A 21,276-nucleotide genomic window follows, 5' to 3' on the forward strand; every position below is an offset into this window, starting at 1 on the left:
ATGTAGAACTGAGAAACCAAGTACAGTCGTGCCCCGCTTAATGATTACCCCGTATAATGATGAATCCGCTTCACGACGATGTTTTTGCAATCACAATTGCGATCACAAAATGATGTTTTAATGGGCTTTTTCACTTTGCGACGATCGGTTCCCTGCTTCGGGAACCGATTCTTCACATTACAACGATCAAAACAGCTGATCGTCAGGTTTTCAAAATGGCCACCGGCTGCTCAAAATGGCTCCCCGCTGTTTTTAGGAGGCATTTTTCACAAGACAGGCACCTGAAAATGGCCACTCTATGGAGGATCTTCGCTGGATGATTAGGTATTTCACCCATTGGAATGCATTAACCGATTTTAATGTGTTTCAATGGTTTTTTTATTTCATTTGATGACGTTTTCACTCTACAGCAATTTTGCTGGAACGAATTAGCATTGTCAAGCGAGGCACCACTGTAATCATCCCCCTTGTATAAATTTCAGGGTGATTCTGACAAGCAGCTGCTTATGTAGTATTTATCAGAGCAGAACCTCTATGTTACTTTCCAATTTGCTAATTATCTTTCAGCCACAGTGCCAACAAACATTCATTTATGAATGATAGTGGCCATTCTATGATCTCCTTCTTGAACGTACACCTTAATGTTGTGAGAGGATTTAAGTGTGTCAGAGAAGCTGAGAGTAATGCTGTCAGGATGCTAGACTTTATTAGAAGCCCAGACTCCTGTCAGGATTATACATGGTGGAGTGTTCACAGCTGAGGGACCAGACTAAGATGAATCTACCCTCTTCAGGAGTAATGTACAAATCTGCAGCTACTGGGCAGCATTAGTAGCTGAAGGTGACACTGGCAGAGGATCTTTAACAGACAACAGCAATGACACTGAAGCTAACTTTGGTTAGTAATGCACATAAGGTGGCAATGGTAAACCACTGCTGAACCTTTCTTACCTTGAAAACCCTGTGATCAGACAGTCCAAAATGAAACAAGAGATACTGCTGGAAGATGAGACTCCCAGATTGGAAAGCACTCAATCAGCTACTGGGGAAGAGCAAAGGACAAGTAGGAATAGCATTGTTGCTAATGACACAGGTAGGTTAAAGGGAAAAGGATGTTTAGCGGCTGACTTGCACAGAGGTGAAAGGAAAGTCTGATGCCACACAACACATAGAACTGGAACATGAAATGTGAGAGGTATGAACCAATGTCAATTGGAAACCATAACGCTGAATGATGGTGGGGTTTTCAGGAGGTTTTGGTAGCCTCTTCACAGCAATACCAACTTGGTCATAATTCTGAACCACAGTTGAAAGCAACTGTGAGAGGGTGAAAGAAACGTCAGACAAATTCTGTACATGAGCCAAAAGCAAATATTATCAGGTGCACATACATATGAATGGTTTGGTTGATTCTTTTAGTGGTTCATTTTATCATAATAAACCATATTGACTGAATTTCACTATAGGTCTTTTCCTTGTCATCACATTTCCTGATGCATCTTCTTCCTTTTTCATGCCAGCCTGACTGGCAACCCCCCTCCGTGCCTTTCTTCTTTTTGTTGGAGTTTTATTTGCCACCTTGCATGCAAGGAGCAAGATATGCAAAAACAAGGAGCCAGATATGAAGTAGGAAACTGAGAGCAATACACCAAGGGAAGGGGACACAGATGGAGATGATGCAGCTGTTGAACTGGAAGAGGCGCCTCTGCTGCAAACTGTTCCAGAGCCAGCCATCGGATACTCATCATGACCCAACAAAGGTATACCAGCAGCCTGCCTGTCCTACCTTGCAAGGACATCACAGATTAATGAACCAGCAGCCTGGGAGGAGATTAAGCAGATGCCAGGAGCTAAAGTCATCAGAGGGAGAAAATCTGCAGAGGAAGAGATTGAAGCACTGCAGAAGAATGAGACAAGGACACTGACTAAGCTATCATTGGGCGAGAAAGCCATGGGGTGGAAGGGGGCATTCAAGCCGAAACAAGGTGCAAATGGAGAAGTGGAGCACTATGAGACAAGACTTGTTGCAAAAAGGTTTCGTGTAAAAAATATGGAGAAAACTTTAATGAGACTTTTGCTCTTGTAGTCAAGAACAGTACAAGAAGAATGCTCCTGAGTGTGGCAGCCTCCAGAAAGATGTATGTCAAGCACTTAGATGTCAAGACTGCATTTCTATATGGAGAGATTGCAGAGGAACTATTTATGGAGCAGGCACTAAGGTTCATCAACCAGGAAATCTTGATTTTGTATGAAAACTAAAGAATGGCCTATATGGAGTTAAGCAAGCTGCTTGGACCTGAAACATGAAACTGATGAAGATGCTACTGCAGCAAGGCAGGGTGATGTAGATCAGGGCTTGTATTCTAGAAGCAGAAATGAACATTTAACCTGTATGGTTGTTGTAGGTTTTTTGGGCTGTTCAGCTGTGTTCTGGAGAGTTCTCCTGGATTCCAGCCGTGAAAGCCTTCGAGAATACATTTAACTTGTATCCTTGCTTATATAAATGACTTAATTTTACTTACTCAAAGGGAACAGGAGAACAAAGAGACTGTATGCCATCTTAACAAAGAGGGAGAAAGCAAAGAGTTAGGGGATACAATATATTAAGTGGCAGTTACTGAGAAAGGGGTGGACTCTAGGAAACTTGTAGCTATTCTCTTCTGCGGATCTCTGTACTTCTATTGCAGAACGAAGGGAATTTTTAAATCAAAAATTCAAAACTTTTGACACATTTTTTGAACTGCAGAGACATAACAATAAGGGGAATTCTTATTGCAACAGAATGAATGGACATGCCTATCACTGCCCTAACTTGTCACAAAATAAAACATGGCCATTTCTGCCATACAACATTTCCTGACTAATATCTAAATGTTTCAAAGAGGCTGAAAAACAATCTACATTCCTTTCAAACAATGGATCTACAGATCTGTAGTTAGGAGATCGCCAATGGAAAACAATCACCTCCTCACAGAACTTCATTGAGAGTATTTTGGGATAAGATTGTTTTGTCAAAGGTATGAAACATTTAATGGGGTGTCACTTTTTATAGGCTATCCAGGAGTGTGATAAAAAGCCTCCCTGGTTCCTCCCATGGACAACAAGTACAAGCAGCCTAGTATACTAGACAGAACCACATTGGACATTAGCTACTTGTCTTCATCTTCCTGGAAATCTTGTTCAATTTTCTGAAACACAACAAACAAATACTATCTTCTGGGTTGGCATAAAACATTTCACCTGTATTAGAAATCTTTCAAAGAGCCTAGATCAAAACTCTACAGAAAGTAGAACTGATACATCTTTGTAAAGATAATACACTTGTATTATTATTTATTGCCATAATAGAAGACTTAACAATCATGCTGCCTGAAATATGATACATCAGGGCACAGGTTGTTAGAGTCCACTGACAAGTGTGTCTGAAATATATCAGTGTTATCATGAAATATGTCTTTGAAAAGACTGTCTATATTAAATAGTCAAGCACTGTCATGAAGTGATATTATGTGTTTATTTATCTAACTTACAGCAAAACAGGACATGATGGGGACAGCCATGTTCTTTATGTGTCTTCTTTTATGTTTAAAGCAGAAGGTGGGGAGTAGGAGCTAATACTTCAAAACAAAAAGTTCCTGAAGTTGAGGAGAAATGATGAACCTCTTCCACTCTCTTCCATTACCTTCCAGCATTCTGTCTTCTATTCAAGTCAAGTATTTCTGTTGATTGGTTGTTGTGGGTTTTTCGGGCTCTTTGGCCGTGTTCTGAAGGTTGTTCTTCCTAACATTTTGCCAGTCTCTGTGGCCGGCATCTTCAGAGGACAGCACTCTGTTGATTGATCGATAGAATGAATGAATGAATGAATGAATGAATGAATGAATGAATGAATCTATCTATCTATCTATCTATCTATCTATCTATCTATCTATCTATCTATCTATCTATCTATCTATCTATCTATCTATCTATCTATCTATCTATCTATCTATCTATCTATCTATCTATCTATCTATCTGTCTGTCTGTCTGTCTGTCTGTCTGTCTGTCTGTCTGTCTGTCCCTCCGTCCCTCCGTCCCTCCGTCCCTCCGTCCGTCCCTCTGTCCCTCCGTCCCTCCGTCCCTCCGTCCCTCCGTCCGTCCCTCCGTCTGATCACAGGAAGTTGTTCATTTTCAGCAGTAGAACTTATCCAGGAGGTTTTTTTTCTCAATACTTAGTCATAGATATTCTTAACTGAGGATACGAGGGATCTATCACTTGTGATATTCTACATGCAAAAATACATGCTTTGAGCTTCTGACCTCCTTGAGCTAATCTGGGAAAGAAGGAATTGGCTTTTCTTTTGCTCTAAGTAGCAAAGTGTCCTGGGCAGTCACTGAATTTTATTGGTTTACATTTCAACTTATTTCTTTTTAAAAATATAGGATACTGAAAGCCATTCCTAATCTTTGGTCCTTATTCTGCCACCTTAGAAATGAGACACATTCACCAATTACTGTCTTAATGGTAGCTGAGCTCTGTATTCCCTGAGCAATTATTTTTGTGGGTTAGTGCTAGGATGATCATTTTCCTCTTTAATGAGCTCTACTTAGTGAATGCAAAAATACTTCATCTCATATCCAAAGGATTGGGCCATGTGTATATTCTTCGTATTTTAAAATGAACAAATATTCATTATCTGTTTCATATGATGAATGCAACATATACCACCGTTTTAGGTCAGAAACTTTACTGAAACTATGGGCTCAAAGGAGCCTACATAGTCTCAAAGGATAAATAGGTTCTCTAGGTATATGAATCTCAAGCAACCTTATTTGGTCCACAACAGCTCTCTGTCAATTTATCAATGTCATGAAGTGGAGAACCTTTAAGAGAAAAGCAAAGAAAAATTCCCCTCCTTGTCCCCTCCTGTCTTCTCCCAATTTGGCTTTTATTTTTTAAAGTCATGCAACACATATGTGCTGTCCTAATAAACTTTTTTTAAAAATTCCCACTTCCTCAGTCCCTCCGTGGACCTGAGAAAGTGTTTAATCTGCCAATATCCTGAAGTGGCTCTCTTCTTAAGCCACTTCAGGATATTGGCAAATTGAAAGAGGAAGCCTTGCTTTGGATATTTTCAACAAGCACATGCACTGGAAATGATCCAAAACAGAGTGATGCTATCTGCACAAAAAAAACAGAAGCCCTATGACAAGGGCCTAAAACGTGTAGGTGAGATGCTTTGGGGACAGGCTGGTGTGACATCATCTGATCACTGTCTCGGAGCAAACCAACCTATCCCTGCAATGGACCAAATAGTGGGGTAAACTCCTGTGTAGTCAGCCTCTATCTCTGTTTTCTTTCCAATTAATACTCTTTTTTCTATAGGTGTCTTATTATTGCAATAGTTATCTGTTATTATTGTAACTACAGCTCATTAGAACATGCCTAATCTTAATCTGTAGGATCCTCCAGAACAAACATCCCTAAGATCAGCCAATTCTTGCCAGAAAGGCAGGGCATGCATTTAATAAATTCAGAAAATATATACAGTGGTGCCCCGCATAGCGAGGTTAATCCGTTCCGGATTAACCTTCGCTATGCGAAAACATCGCTGTACGGGGCAGGAAAAGCCTATTGGAACGCATTAAACTTAGTTTAATGTGTTCCAATAGGCGCCAAAACTTACCCCTCCAGCGATGTTTTCGCGGTCCGGCGGCCATTTTGGAGCCTCCGATCAGCTGTTCGGCGGCTCCAAAATGGCCGCCAGATGCCCCAATCGTCGCAAAGCGAGTGCGGCGATTGGGGCAGCTCCATATAGCGATCTTCAAAAAGGGATCGCTATACAGATTCTTCGTTATACGGTGCGCTCGTTAAGCGAGGCACCACTGTAATCTGGAAGATGTAGATATCATGCTAAAAGGAAAAATGAATTCATTTCTATTTATAGTCTGGGGACTATGAAAGGGTCCATTAAATTAAGCCTCTGTCAAATCCTCTGTTCTCCATACTAAGAAAAGGGGATAGCTCTCTCAGGCTAAAAGTCAATCTGACTACCTGGTACGTGCAGAAACAGATCTTTTTAAAGTAACTTCACCACAATAAAACTTCCTTTGCTCTTTTGTAGCATTGCATTCCGTCTGATATAGTACTCACAGGCATAAATAAAGGTGTAAATACATAGCATTTAGGTGATGCCTCAAAAGAAGGGAAGAAGTAATAGTGCCATTTGCAGGATATTCAGTAAGAAAAAGCTCTTAAGAGTGAGGCTTTCTAGATTACACATGCTTTCATCTGAAGAATATTCTTTCTTCTTTCAAGGCAATAGAACCTTTGTCTTTGGCAATCATTTCCAGCTTTCCTCTTTAGAATCTAGTCACACTTGAATTTTAATGTGAGAAAGGCTATAGTAGAATTTATGTGCATTGTGCATGCTGCTTCAGCACACCTGGACACACACATCATATATCTTGGAGAGGGGCTGCACATGGTTTTGGCCATACTTTTTCCCACCCAGCCATTGTCATTCAGCATCAGCAATCATAGCTACCAAATCACTAACTGTATTAACAGTGCCTATGACTTTCGAAGTTGTAACTAAATAAGGCGTGTGTGTCTAAGAGCAGCCTTTTAGGTTCCCCAGTGCATTCTGCCCCTTCAGATACTCCTGACAGAACCCAAGCTGGGGATGGGGAGATTTAAAAAATAGACAGTCCCACCTGTCCCCCACTACTGGCCATTTAACATTTACCTCTCTTCCTTTGAAAGTCACTTCTTATTTTCATGTGGGTGGACAACTAGACGAGACATGTTCTTGGAAGACTCCATTCCACAATATTAAAGTACCACAATAAAACACAACTACTGCTATCATATACAAGGAAAACTGTGTTTTCTAAAGGTATCGTATTCTTTGTATGAGATTTTGTGATTTAAAAACAACAACTACACCCTTCTTCAAACTGGCAAGATAGCTCAGTGGTTTAGCTATCTGGCTGTGGAGCCACAGGTTAGGAGTTCAATTCTCTATGTTGCCTCCTGCGAGAAGAGCCAGCCTAGCTTTAGGCAAGCTGCACAGTCCCCGGACGCTCCCAGAAGAAGGGAATGGCAAACCACTTCTGAGTATTCTCTATCTAGGAAACCCTGAAAAAGGTCGTCATATTTCAGAATTGACTTGACAGCACATGATTATTATCACACACATCTTCGCTGGGCATGATTACAAAAAGTTAGAGCAAAGTAGATTGCATGCTGTCTCATGATGTCATGAGGAAGAAGTTATAGACATGATAGTAGGACTCTTTGGATTTCACCTTGAATAGTCCCATCATAATACTTGTTGCTGTTGTTGTTGCTGTTGTTGTTGTTGTTGTTCTTCTTCTTCTTCTTCTTCTTCTTCTTCTTCTTCACTTACTGCAGAGATTAGTGGGTCAGCACTAAAATTGTTTCTTAGCAATTCTTATTCTTTATTCTTATTCTTATTTAAATGTAATATGATACTGAGATGCAAGGGAAAGGTTAAGCCACAGCAAGTTGAAAGAGCTGGAGGTTTGTCAAAGCACATTTTTGAGCGAGGCTTGGCAGCCAGATCTCAAACAGAGCCATCTTTGTTGAGCATCACCTCTCCAAGTTTGTTGATGAAAACAAATGAAGAAAATACATTTAGAACAGTCTTCTCAAGAGTGGTGAGTCTTAAAAGTTATCTTCTGGTATATGTATTTCTTGGAAGAAAAACTGAGCTCAAGATTTTGAGATATAGATTAGACAATAACTAGGACTTTGAGTTTGTTAGTTCTTCATTGCTCTCCTTCAGTGATAATATCTGTTTAAATGAAATCATGAAAAAACCCTGTATCTAGAAATGTAATTTTGTTTCACTGAGAATTGTTCACTGAACTACACATTCAAACAATTCCTATATCCTTCCTGGACAGAAGACATAACATTTTCAAGAACCTCTGGTTTATATATAAAATCTGGGAAAAGTAGAAAATAGCTCATATTACACATTATGTTGCTCTCTGTACTAAAATATTGCGGCAAGTTCCTTGGACTGATTTTGGCATCTTTTTAAGATAAAAATATCTCTTCTGTAAATTTGGTGGACATTGTTTTATGTTACCTATAAACCGGCTATGGCAATGAGACACAATCTCTAGGAATGCTTTTGTAGTTAACTGTGCAAGGGATATGCTAATGTAATTCATGTTTTATGAATATGCTTTTTTAATGAAATAGTTTGCAATAGCAATTCATCCTATACAATAAATACCTGAGAGAATAAACATGATTCAATGTTTGTCTACCACACAAGAAAAATTCCATGAATTTCAATAGGGCTCCTAGAGAAGTATACATTGGATAATTAATCTTGGAAATAAAAAAAAAAACTAGTAATTACCAAAGTCTATCCCCAGTTTTACTGTTTTTACTTAACCACCAAATTAGGTTACATTTATAAGATTCTAAAATAAATGTCTGTTTTGATTATTTCAAAAATGTAACCTGTGAGCCAGAGCAGAGTTCCCATCTGAAACAATCAGGTTGGACAAAACTAATAAGTAAACAAGACAATGCAAAGACACCAATCATGCCCAGGCAAAAATTCAAACTACAAAAGGCAAAATACTCTCTTTTCTAGAGAAGAAAATGTCATTGATTGATTGATTGATTGATTGATTGATTGATTGATTGATTGATTGATTGATTGATTGATTGATTGATTGATTGATTGATTGATTGATTGATTGATTGATTGCATTTTTATGCTGCCCATCTAGACATGGTCTACTCTGGGCGGCTCACAATATAGAAATAGAAACAATTTAAAATTTACACAATTTACATATATAAAAACAGAGAAATATAAAATCAAAGAACTTACAATTTTAACAATTAATTTAAAAGTAAAGAGTCCTAAGATGGCACGAGTTAAAAGGAAAGAAATAAGAAATAAGCATCACTTAATTGATTGTCTGTCTCAAAAATGAAAAAGAAACAATCCAGAGGCAAAAGCATACTTTTCAGGCTTTGCTGAATGTTTTTGCATTACTGTGCTAGCTGAGCCTCATCTTTTTGCTCACTAAAATTCAAAAACATGTACACCCTGGGAGGCATATGAAAGTAGATCATCCTAACATCAGGACAGTCTCCTCATCATCACTTTTTTATGGTAGCCCTAAAAGAAGGGAACGGCTTCCTGCACAAATCACAGCCATTGGGAGAATCTTCTTAGTTTAGGGGCTGAGGGAATGCAGAATTCTCCATGGAAGTATGGCCTAGAGGTGGCAATACTCTTGTCATGTAAGTCAATTTCCTTTTCTACCAACTCTGAGAAAGTGGGTCAACTCCACCAATGAATGTTCATCAAAAACATAATATTCAATACAATCAAGAATTCTGTAACAAAAACATAGAGTGGCTAATGTGACTCACAAGAGCTATATATTTTCTCTATGGCCTTGAAAGAGAAATAGTAGTAGCTGCAGCTGTTTGTAAGAAATGTCCTTCCATTAGGAAGGATAATGAATTAAGCTCAGCCCAACGGGTGAGCATTGAGGAGTGTGATATCCTTTTCCTCAAGCTTCTATGCTCTCAGTCTTCCACAAAATTAGGTCTAGTGCTGGGTTTAAAAAAAATCAGTGGAGAGGACCTCTAGCAGCAAAGCAAAAAACAGAGTTTGGAAACAGGATATGTTTTTTGGGGGGTGGGGGGTGGGGAGAGAGATTGTTATTTTTTAAAAAGAAAAAAATGTAGCTGTGTGATCTGTCTATGAAAAAAAAAGTTCTGGACTGAAGGATATAAACAAAGTGTACACTTGAGTTCTCCAGAGCTCTTTAATAGGCAAATGATGACCTGCTGAGGGAGGCCGACAGGGGCAAAACGTCTCTGTTGGTCCTCCTTGATATTTCGGCGGCCTTTGATACCGTCGACCACGGTATCCTCCTGGGGAGGCTCTCCGAGCTGGGAATCGGTGGCCTGGCGTTAGCCTGGCTCCGTTCCTTCTTGGAGGACCGCCCCCAGAGAGTTCAGCTTGGGGAGAATGTCTCGGCCCCGTGGAGCTCCAATTGTGGGGTTCCGCAGGGATCGATTATCTCCCCAATGCTATTTAACATCTATATGAGGCCGCTAGCGGGGATCATCAGGGGGTGTGGAGCGATGTGTCATCAGTATGCTGATGACACCCAGCTCTACATCTCCTTTTTGCCAACTGCAGGTGATGCCATCCTGACCCTCCAGCGCTGCCTGGAGACTATACTGGAATGGATGCAGCTAAACGGCCTGCGGCTGAACCCGGACAAGACGGAAGTCCTGAGGGTGGGGCCCCCCGTAGTTGGTGGCCTGGTTGGCCCTCTCTCTTTTGGGGGGGCGACCTTGGCCCCGGCGAGCGGGGTCCGCAGCCTGGGCATACATTTGGACCTGACGCTCACCATGGAAACACAGGTGACGTCGGTCGTCCGCTCCGCCTACTTCCATCTCTGGCAGATTGCCCGGCTGCGGCCCTATCTCGACACGGGGGCCCTCACTACCTTAGTACACACACTCGTAATCTCAAGATTAGATCACTGCAATGCGCTCTATGTGGGGCTACCTTTGAGGCTGATACGGAAACTTCAGATGGTGCAGAATGCAGCAGCCAGACTCCTCACCGGAGGGAGAAAATATCATCACATCTCCCCCATCCTGGCTAGACTGCACTGGCTGCCCATTCGTTTCCATATCGACTTCAAAGTTTTAATGCTCACTTATAAGGCCCTAAACGGTTTGGGACCTCAATACTTGGCGGAACGCCTTCACCCACCAAGTTCTACCCGAACCACCCGCGCAAGCCAGGAGGTGAGGCTGAGGAGCCTGACGCCGAGGGAGGCCCAGAGGGAGAAGACAAGAAACCGGGCCTTCTCGGCGGTGGCTCCTCGCCTTTGGAACAATCTCCCTCCTGAGATTCGCGCGGCCCCTTCGCTGGGTACATTCAAAACTCAATTAAAAACATGGCTTTATGTCAAGGCCTTCCCTCCTGCAAGCATCTAAGCTAATTTAAATTATTTCTTTCTTCTTTTCCTATTTATTATTTATGATTACTATGTTCTGTTATTGATATTTTGTACTTATGTTATTATAATTGTATACTTTTTGTGTTAGCCGCTCAGAGTGGTACCGACTTACCAGATGGGCGGGATATAAATCAAATAAATAAATAAATAAATAAATAAATAAATAAAATAAAGCGGTGGAAGTTGCAGGAGAGGATGTAAGAGACAAATAGTCTAAAAACGGGTTGGATTTCTTGCCCAATGTTCCTGAAAATATATTCAGTTCTTTCCTGCTTGCTTATCTGTCTTCAGGAAGAGTACCAAGTTATGTGACCAGCTGCCTCTTCCTTTATCCCCAAATTTCATACCCTTTGATGAAGAGTCCTGGAGAAATTGGAAACCTGCCTGGTTTGTAACTTTTCAGTTATCCAATAAAATATGACTCAACCCAGAACTTTGGTTATCTGGATGACAACCCTCCAACCCCTCTCCCAACCAGTATAACTTGGTTAGAATTTCTGGAACTGGTGGTTTCAAAAATAACTTTTCTCAGCTCTAACTCAAAGTTGCTTCCAGATGGCTCCCACTGAGTGTTCCCCTTTCTGTGGTTGTCTTCGCTGCCTGCTTTCAGTGGGAAGTGCATGCATTGTTCTTATATAGTAGTCAACTGTTCTCTAACCTTTATTTCTTCTGATAATGTAGCACTACTGGAGAAACACAACTCTCCAGTGAGATTGGAGCAGAATGGGAGAGAGTTTCTTCCCTAAAAGAAAATTTATGAGAAATTAATTTCTACGATATTTAGAACTCAGACACTGTGAAATTTCACTTCAGTCTTAAATCCTGTTCCTCTTTTAAGTTATTATTTGAATGATTATTTATGGGTTAGAATGTGATCTGGAACAAAGTTCCCCATGTTTGCCCTTTCTTTTTAGGTAAGTAGACAGAAAATCTTTTTCCCCCATAAGATATCAGCTTAGTAATTTTAACATGATCTCTGTAACATTAAATTTATGTAGCCATTTTTAGACAAGCACAGATTAAACACATTCCTTATTTTCCATGGCTGAAATCCTGTTCTGTAAATTATATTACAGAAGGTTGATGATGTCACCAGCCTTACGTAGTGCAGCAGCACAAACAGGATTTCAGTCAAAGTATTTTTGGCTCTAAATCTCTCATAACTCTTTAATGTTAGGGACTACAATCCAATTCATGTTTTTTTTAAAAGTAGCACCTTTCTGTTTCTAGTTTTTGTGTGAGCATCTGGTGCCAAGAGTGAGGACGTTTGCCATGGTAAAGTCAGTCATTTATATTCATGAATGATGTAAACATATTTTAGATATTTAATATGGTATATAAACTATAAAACCACAGCAAACAGGACTCTCGAAATACAATGAAATTCCGTGAGCGACCGACGGGGGGCCTCCGTTCCAAGGTCCCAGAGGATCAATGCCTTGTTTTTTAAAAAAAAAAAACCTTCGGGTAGTCTGGTGCTCCACATCAAGTTGTACAAATCACGGAGTGCACTTGTGGATCTATCTGTAACAATGCCTTTTAATGATTCTTCTAGTTAAGAGTTTGAATTTAAGAAATGTTATAAAGAAACGGGCGTGCGTATGTAACGGAAATATGACGTTAAATGTGGAGGCATAAGGCAACCAAGATTTTCAGTAGCTTTGCTCTGAAGAGCCATGAAATCCTGCCTATTTTGTTTCTCGCGACTGAATTTAGCCGAATCTACTGGCCTTTTCGTCTTGCTTTTCTTTGTTTTTTGTCTCTTTTTTCCTTCCCACCCCCCTCCCAAGAGCAAAAACTTGCCCTAAAATGGTCGAGCTGAAATTCCGGGAAAACAAAATCCGTTGGGTGGGCGCGGATTCCTTTCTATTTCTTCTTGGGCCCGCGTTCTCCCGCACCGCCAACGCGCGTGGCATTTTATTTGAGCGCGACCAGAACGATTTGCAGGCGAAAAGCCCGCAGATCGCTCCTCCTCCTCCGCCCAAGAAGCTCCTTGAACCGTCAGCTTGGACAGCAGCGGGGGTGGGCGGAGGGAGGGAAAAGCAGTCGTTTTAGGTGGCACTGTGCTCAGCCCACGTTCCCTTTTTCATCCACCAGAAGGCTATATTTATTCAGCTAGATGGTGAGAGGGAGGGAGGCCAAAAAAATAAATAAATCGCGAGGGTAAAGCGGGGGGGGGAGAAGCAAGGGGAGTGAGAGAGGGAAAAGAGGGAGAGCGATGGCTTTGCTGCAGCATTCGGGGGCGGGCTGCTTTTGAATCCACGCCGCGTCCCCGCCGGCCGCTTCGCTGGCGCTGTCCGCGGTGCTGAAACGGACGCCCGTTCTCCCCGCCCTCTCCTCCGCCCGCGATCGAGGCGCACGACCCGCGCAGGCAGAGAAAGCAAGCACCGCCGTCCATTCAGGAGAAGAAAGGCGCGCTCCGGCTTCGCGCTCGACGCCCTTGTGAGAGGGGAGGGAGAAGCCAGGCAGCGGGGGCGCGCGGCGGCGACGGGGGACGCGCGCGCGCGCACGCCGGCTCTTCTTCTCGCCTTCGCCCGCCTTGCCTCGGCTGGTGTGTGTGTGCAGGCAGCGTGTGCCTGGGCGCGTGTGCGCGTGTGGCTGCGCGGTGCGGGGAGCGCGTGAGAGTGTGTGCAAGTGTGTGCGAGGGAGCCAGAGGGGCTGAGAGAACGAGAAAGCGGAGGGACCGGGAGGGCGTGAAGGTGTCTCCGCTCGACGGTGGAAGAGCTGGATGTACACAAGCACCGGGGACCGCTCCGGAGCAGCCTCGGCCACCGCCTTTTCGCCTCCTCTCTAGCCTTCTGCCACCCCCGCCGCCCCCGGCGGACCTCGTACGCTTCCTCGGGCTGGCCTCGGGACCAGTGCAGCAGCGGGCCGAACCTCGCGGCGCCCCCCGCTCCGCTCCTTTTCTCCCCTGTCCCCCGCGGAGGGCTCCTTTCCAGCTCGAGTCCTGCAACCGTTTGCCTAAAATGCGGAGGATCTAATTCGCTGAGGGAGAAACGGGCAGGGAGGAAGAAGCCGAAGGAGGAGGAGCAGGAGCAGGCGGCGGCGGCGGCGGCAGCGGCGGCGGCGGTCCGGGCAGTAACAGGAGAAGCGGCATCGGCGGCAGCGAAGGAACATTCCGTGGCTTTGTGGATGCTCTACTTTTCATGGCAATGCAAAAGATCCGGCAGATTTCTCTCTTCCTGGCTCCTTTGGTTTGGGGACTCGTCTGGGGAGCCTACGCGAACGGCGTACAAATAGGTGAGTGCCCTCTTTGGAGAGGATCCGGTGCTTCTTGCCCCCCTTCCCTTCGCCGGGAAGAATCCTGATCGGTTCTTCTTTTACATGCGATTTGGGCTCTCCGGCATTCCCTGACAATCGGAGCATCTCTGTCAGAGCGCTTGAAATCAAGCTTTCTCTGGTCTGGAACGAAAGGATGCGAAGAATGTCTTCCTTGCTGGTCTCTCTCTGTCTCTCCCCCCCCCCCGCCCCAAAAGCACATATCAAGCGACTGCTCTACCGTCTCTCATCTGCCCTGCTCCCTGCTCCCGGACAAACCAGTCTTCAAATCAGTTCGGTATGGTGTCACAGACCATTCCACTGACTTCGTCTCCAGCACTTGTGTTTAAAGGGTGAAGGGATGACCGTTAGCAAAGGTGCAGTCCACTTCCTAGTGAAATCAGTTGGGCTGGATGGGTGAAACCCACAGATCTGAACGGATCCCTTCATGGACAGAAAATAGCTTGCTCTGTGATTGCGCCCTTGACTCTTCCCCCCCCCAACCCTCCCCGCCCCAAAAATCTGGGCATTGTTTCTAGATATTGTATAGGGAGATATTAGAATACATCCTTCTTCAGGTCAAGAAGAATGGAGGCCACTCTAGTCTGCATTTGGCTACAGGGTGAATGACTCTCCCTTCAGGGCTGTCACTGCTACCGCCCAGTCTGCAGCACTGATGTCCTCTCTCTCTCTCTCTCTCTCTCCTTCTCTTTCCATGTGTGTTTGTTCACCTTACAGGGGGGCTCTTCCCCAGGGGAGCTGACCAGGAATACAGTGCATTTCGAGTAGGGCTGGTTCAATTTTCCACCTCCGATTTCCGGCTGACATCCCACATCGACAATCTGGAGGTGGCCAACAGCTTTGCTGTCACCAATGCTTGTGAGTAATGAATGTTCCCTTCATTCTGAGCTGTGCTTCTGAACCCGCCTGCCTCCTGAGTTGGCGGCCAGGTGGGGGCAGCAGTTGGGGCAGCAGGTGCATTTCTATGACTTCAGCAAAGGGGTGGGTGAGTGGATCTTGACTTTGGCGTTGAACTTTTCCAGAGAAGGTAGTAAAGAGGAAAGGAGGAGGAATGAATTATGCTCCCATCCAGCTCTATGCACAAACCTTCCTGTGGGTGGTTGCAGGGCAGCCTGCTCCTAAGGGTCCCTCTCTGCCCCAGTCCATGCCCTACACTCCCCTCCCCCAGCATTTCCAAATCAGTTTGGACCCCTTGCTTTGCACAGTGATGAGACTTCCAAGGGTATCAGTTCTGCTCTTTGAGTGCATTACATAAGGATGGCTGCAGTAGTGGCTCATTGTGGTGGAAAATGAACCCCACCCTGTTCTGTATTTGAGACCCACGTTGGTCCTGCTTGTGTGGGTGTTTAATGTACCCTTATACAGTGAGCGGGCAAATGTTGGCCCATCCATGATTGCTGGATTAATTACCAAAGAGAATTGATTCCTCCTTGAATGAATTATCCTAAGATGCAGGAAGGAGTTGGTAACAAGACCTATTGCTCATGTCACAAGGGATCTGTCTGGGGCTCTTTCTTCCTTCAGATTAATGGGGTGGTACACTGGCAGCTAACTTCCCTCTGCCCTGAAGCACTATACCTTGGAATGTCTTTACACTTTTCCATAGAAGAATTGCACTGTGAACTTAGATATTCACTTCTCCATCTTTCTGCAACAGAGGAGAGGGAGATTAGGGATCTGGCTTGGTGCCACTGAATCCAGTTTTGAAAAGATATTGGGAAACAGCCCAGCATGCCAGAGGACACTGTTTATTTCATACATAATAGCACAGGATGAGGGGAATGGGCAAGGGGAGGAGTAGAGAGGCAGCAGCTAAGAATCCCTCGTGGATCATAATTTCCTAGCTGGCAGGTTGCACATGGCATGGCCTGTATGCATATATATATATATCTCCCCAGCATGTTCACTGTCTTGTGATGGCTGTCTCAGTAATTCAGGAATCCACATGGCAACATATGCCTCTTGCTAAAGGAGACATCTATCCTCAGGGTGATTTCGGACTTCAAGGCCTCTCTCTTCCTTTAGTAAAAGGGCACATTGTGGCAAGAATCTGCTCAAGGAAGCAGCAAAATAGCTGCATGTGGATTGCTGGATCTGAATAGGAAGAGCTGCCAGAGACAGCCATTTTCCTTCTTGCAATTCTCCATATTAGAAGTGCACTGTCTCTGTATCTTTCTTATAAAATCACAGCACTATTTTAATGAGCTTTTTCCGGATTTGAGAAGGAAAGTAACTGAACAGTAAACATCTCCTGAATTGGGGAGAGACAAGCTTCTGATCTCCTTGCTATAGGGAGCATTACTCTGTTGGAATAAGAGTCCCACACAACATATATTCAGATGAAATTTCAGTATATGCAACATGTACATGTGAACAGTCTTCCTTTTTTTCCTTTTGATAGTCTTGATATTCTTTTGTCAGGATCAGAGGTTTTTCCAAAAGAATTCAGTAACAGGAAGGATGCAGCTATTGCAGGGGTCAAGTAGCAAAAATAATGCCATGGTAAAATCAGATCTGAATCTGCTCTATTTTTCACCAGCTTCTTCAAGTGGAATGCATATTTCTTTAGGCGATAGATCTGTCAGAACAGTAAACAGTTGCAACTGTCACTATCAAAATGAAAACTGAAATCATTACTTCGTTCTTTTACTGTTGTTGACCAGACAGATGTCTTTAGTAAGTGTTTAAATTCAGTTACCATGTTGGTGATAAAACCAACAATTGAAAGAGGTTTGGTTAAAACAGAGATCTAAATCCTTGCACTGATGCAGTGCAATGCAATTGTGGGATGAAACGTTCTTTAATTCTTAGTGCTGCTGTCTAATATCTTTTGGCTTGGTGTGGAATTGAATTAAGAATCAATTCCACACCACATGATCATGGGGGAAAGGATATGATGCCTTGAAATGAAGAACAGAATTGGGAAGGATGGTGGTGGTGGGGAATGATGGCCTGAGTAGGAAAATCATTGCCAGCTACGACTATTAGAACTGCAGTTTGTCACAGTGACTTTTAATGAATACATGCTATTTTATCATTTTTCTGAGAGGACGGATGCCAAGGTTTTTAAATCCAAGAACTTGAAGAAGGAGGAGACTGAGAACTGAGATTGTGCCCTCATTGATCCAAAGACACTAATTTAAAGGATTAGAGCTTTGCTAGCCAAGCTCAGCTTTCTGCCATGAAAATGAACATCGTGTAGCAAATAGCTGTGGTACAGCATGGTAAAAAAAATATGATTCATGTGGCATTTTAGAGAAGAACCATGGGGCAACCTCATGCAAGCAACAGACATTTTCATCACCTGTATGAAATAGATGGTTGTCTCTGAAAGGTTACAGTATACTAATTGGACAGGCTCTAAGGTACCACTGAAATCCTCTGGAATATGTAGAAAGAGACGTCCAGAGGGCTGCTGGGAAAAAGACACAGGAAACCTTTGGCACATGAGATTCTGTTGATTTTGAATGAAACCTGGGTTTCACTTTTTTAGGTGATCTGTTGCATAAGTGAGAGAAAATCATAGTTAATCAAGTCTAGTTCTGCACATCCAAGAATTAGAAATTTCAGGCTGAATTTACCCTCTCGGCCCCATATTTAATTACAGACTATTGGCTTCAGATATGTGAGTATGATTTAAATAATAAAGCTTCTGAGCATTCACAGAGTACATTTCCTTCACCCCTCTGACAAGAGCAGAGGAACAAATATATAGTAAAGAGCAATTATATATCTTTGATATATCTTTCTAGGAACAGAAATTCTGGGAAGATCTGAATAATCAATAAATCATGGAAATAGTAAGAAACTGTTAGGAAAGCCACAAACCACCTGAAATAAAAAAGACACTATAATATACAGAACAGAATAACATAATGAGAGACAGAGGAGTCGATTTTGGGGGTATAAATGTTATAACATTTTGGGACACCAGACAATGATTTGTTTGTTTACATGCTAGTTGATTTTTATTGTTATTTTTAGATTTATAAAACATTTTTGGGAGGAAATACCAGATAGTTTATGAATAGCTTTAAAGGAAACAACAATCTTAACAATAAAATGTTATCATTCAAAGTGATGCTCCAAAAATAGTTGAGGAGAAATGGCGATTGTGAATATCTCCAGCTATAAAACTGTATTATAAAAGGATTTCTTGCCCTATGCAGTAATTTGTTATTATTCACACAGCAACATCAGTGTGTGCATAGGTCTTCAGCATTAAACAAACAAACAAACAAATAAGTATCATACCTCTGCCTCAATGACCTTATAATCTGAAGTTTGACAACAAGAATCAAGGAAAGGGAGGGATGAAATGGAAGGAGGGGGAAAGACGAGGATGATAATAAATTTGTGTGAGAAAATGCGCTGCATTTCTGCATTTTCTGGATGGACGTTGTTGTATTTTGGATTCAATGCTGAGTTTAGGCAACAGATTCATAGGATATTGTGACATTCAGGCAGAATATTAAAGAAGCGAGAGATTTGGTACTATGTTAGCATTCTGGATTAAGAGACAGCAGAAGAATAAACTTTAGAGTTGTGGGAGTTATACCTCTGGAATTAAAAGGATTGAGGGTTGAAATCTACAGGAATCTGAGAAAGGATATGAGGCAAATACAGAAGGCTTCACCCTGATGCATTTGCTTCAAGAGAGAGAGCACATTTGAAAAGGGCTTGCTATGCAACCTGCAATATTTTTTATTGACACAGAAGAAATATGGTAAGACATCATTTCTGAGAGCATTGTGGATTTTGTACTTTTTTCTCATTCATTTTATTTTTTAAATACTTGGATAATTGTGGCACTTAGGCTGCAATCTATGAATTGTTTAATCCAGTCTGGGCTTTCCTTGAGACAGGGAATTATAGATTTGCTCCATGGCCCATTAATAAGTTCCTGCTCCATCATCCATTTTACATATACTATTAATTGGTGGGGGAAGGGAGGAGAGATAATTAACTGTAATCAGTCTGGATGTGCAATATTTTAAGTAGTATAATAAAATATGATCTAGGTCACAGACAACCATTTCTGGACCTTGGAGGACTGCATTTATTCCTATAACTATTTTTTTCTAGCCACTTTTTTAAAAAATTGAAAAGATTTGTCACCTCTAGTCCCATAACAGGACCTTCTGAACCAACTCCCCACCCCCCAAAACACACAATTATAATGTATTTTGGGGTGTAGGGATGCTGGGGAAGGCACTGGAAACTCGAAGACTCTGTGGAACTTTTCTCTCCTGTTATTCCCCTGATGTTATTTTTGGAACTAAATGCATGTTATAAATCTGGTTGCCTTGTGAAATTAGTGATGAATCTCTTGAATATTTTGTAAGTGAATATGAATCAGTGACTATGAATCAGTAAACCATCAATGTCTTTAACTGTGGCATTTATCAATTTTAAAGAGTTAATGCTAACACAACTTCTAAGATTAAAACATAAAACTAATAAAATTAAAACATAAAAACAAATCAAGCACATGATTAAATCACAATAAATCTTTAATAAATAAAAACAATAGCTTCCTATCACCACTAAACCAGCTTAAATGCCAAGGGCCTATCTAAGTTTTCTTTAAAAATATCTTTGCCTGCCAATAAGAAAAGTGAAAAATGTTTAAACTTTGCTGAATGTACTTACCATTGACTACAGCTGAGGAAAAAAAGCCAAGAGGGGTTTGGCAAAAGCATCTAAAAGTGTGCTGCTTATATACTGCACCATAGCCCTTAAATCACTCTCTGGGTGGTTTACAAATTAATTAGGCAGGCTGCACATCTGCTTACCTGGAAGCTGGGTACTCAGTTTACCGACCTCAGAAGGCTGGAAGGCTGAATGAACCTCAAGGTGGCTACCTGGGATTAAACCTGGGCCATGAGCAGCGTTATGGCTGCAGTACAGCAATTTAACCACTGTGCCACAAGGTATCATAAAGAGAATGGATTTTAAGCATGGGGGTTGTACTTTGTAGGTCAGTTTTTTCAAACCTGGCCTTCTCCTGATTTGTTGGATTACACTTGTTGCTATTCCAAGCCAAGATGGACATGCTCACTGGTAATTATGGGAGGTGTAGTCTTAACATGTATACCCAGTGTGGTATAGTGGATAGAGTGATGGGCTGGAACTCAGGAAGCTTGGGTTCAAACCCTTGCTTGGCCATGGAAGCTCACTGTGGATGTGGGACTGGTAAAACCATGCCTTAAATATCTCACTTACCTTGAAAACTCTATTGAGGTTGCTATAAATCAGTTCTGCACATAACAACAACAAACTTAATACATTTGCAAGGTGCCAGACTGAGAGAAGGCACCGATCAAATTGATACTTTGAAATTATTTTGTAGACTTTGCAATATCACCTTAGGCATCCTTGAAGTAAGCCCCATACATTTCAATCAGAGCTTGAAAAAATGACTTTTTTGGGGGGTAGAACTCACAGAATCTTGACCATGCTAGTAAAGAGATTCTGACACGTTAAAACAAAACAAAACAAAAAAAACAGCACAACACCCTTTTCCGGCTTTTGTTTAAAAGCATGCAGGCCAAGAATGGTTGCTTAGCCCTCATATTTGACAGTGTGTGGTGAGTGATGTACAACATCTAGGTATTTTACCGCATGTGACCACTCAAAACCTGTTTGAGTTCATCTTTTATGCCTGCCAATGGAATTAAAGCAGATGAAATCCTATTAAATAAAATCAGACGCAGTTACCTTCCCTACTCTTCTCCTGTCATTGCCTTATAAATCTCATTAAGAAAATTTGGGGTGTGGGGGGGTAGAGTTCAGTTACATAATATAAAAATAATCATGCATTAAAATTCTAAAATGATTTAATATTAATAACATTTAGTGGAGGACAGGAATAGTATACCTGCGAAAAGATCCATAGCTTTAAAATGCTTCCCCTTCCCCGCCAGATATTTGTGCACCATAGGAGCTGCACTTGTGTAGACCATCACACT

General features: G+C 42.1%; 1 protein-coding gene across 5 annotated transcripts in view; it reads left to right on the forward strand.

Annotated features, from left to right (window-relative positions):
- Window positions 1-13,705: 13,705 nt before the first annotated feature.
- Window positions 13,706-21,276, forward strand: part of GRIA2 (glutamate ionotropic receptor AMPA type subunit 2) — a 107,166-nt gene continuing 99,595 nt past the window's right edge. For all 5 annotated transcript variants that reach the window (XR_012087694.2, XM_073001517.2, XM_073001514.2 and 2 more), the window contains exons 1-2: window positions 13,706-14,266; window positions 15,023-15,163. Coding sequence is in view for 4 of the 5 variants with exons in the window: in XM_073001517.2 (XP_072857618.1) it covers window positions 14,173-14,266; window positions 15,023-15,163 (235 nt within the window). In the remaining variant the exon portion in view is untranslated. The remainder of the gene's footprint in view (window positions 14,267-15,022; window positions 15,164-21,276) is intronic.

The sequence above is a fragment of the Pogona vitticeps genome, chromosome 5 (genome assembly GCF_051106095.1).
Source record: "Pogona vitticeps strain Pit_001003342236 chromosome 5, PviZW2.1, whole genome shotgun sequence".
Lineage (NCBI taxonomy): Eukaryota > Metazoa > Chordata > Lepidosauria > Squamata > Agamidae > Pogona > Pogona vitticeps.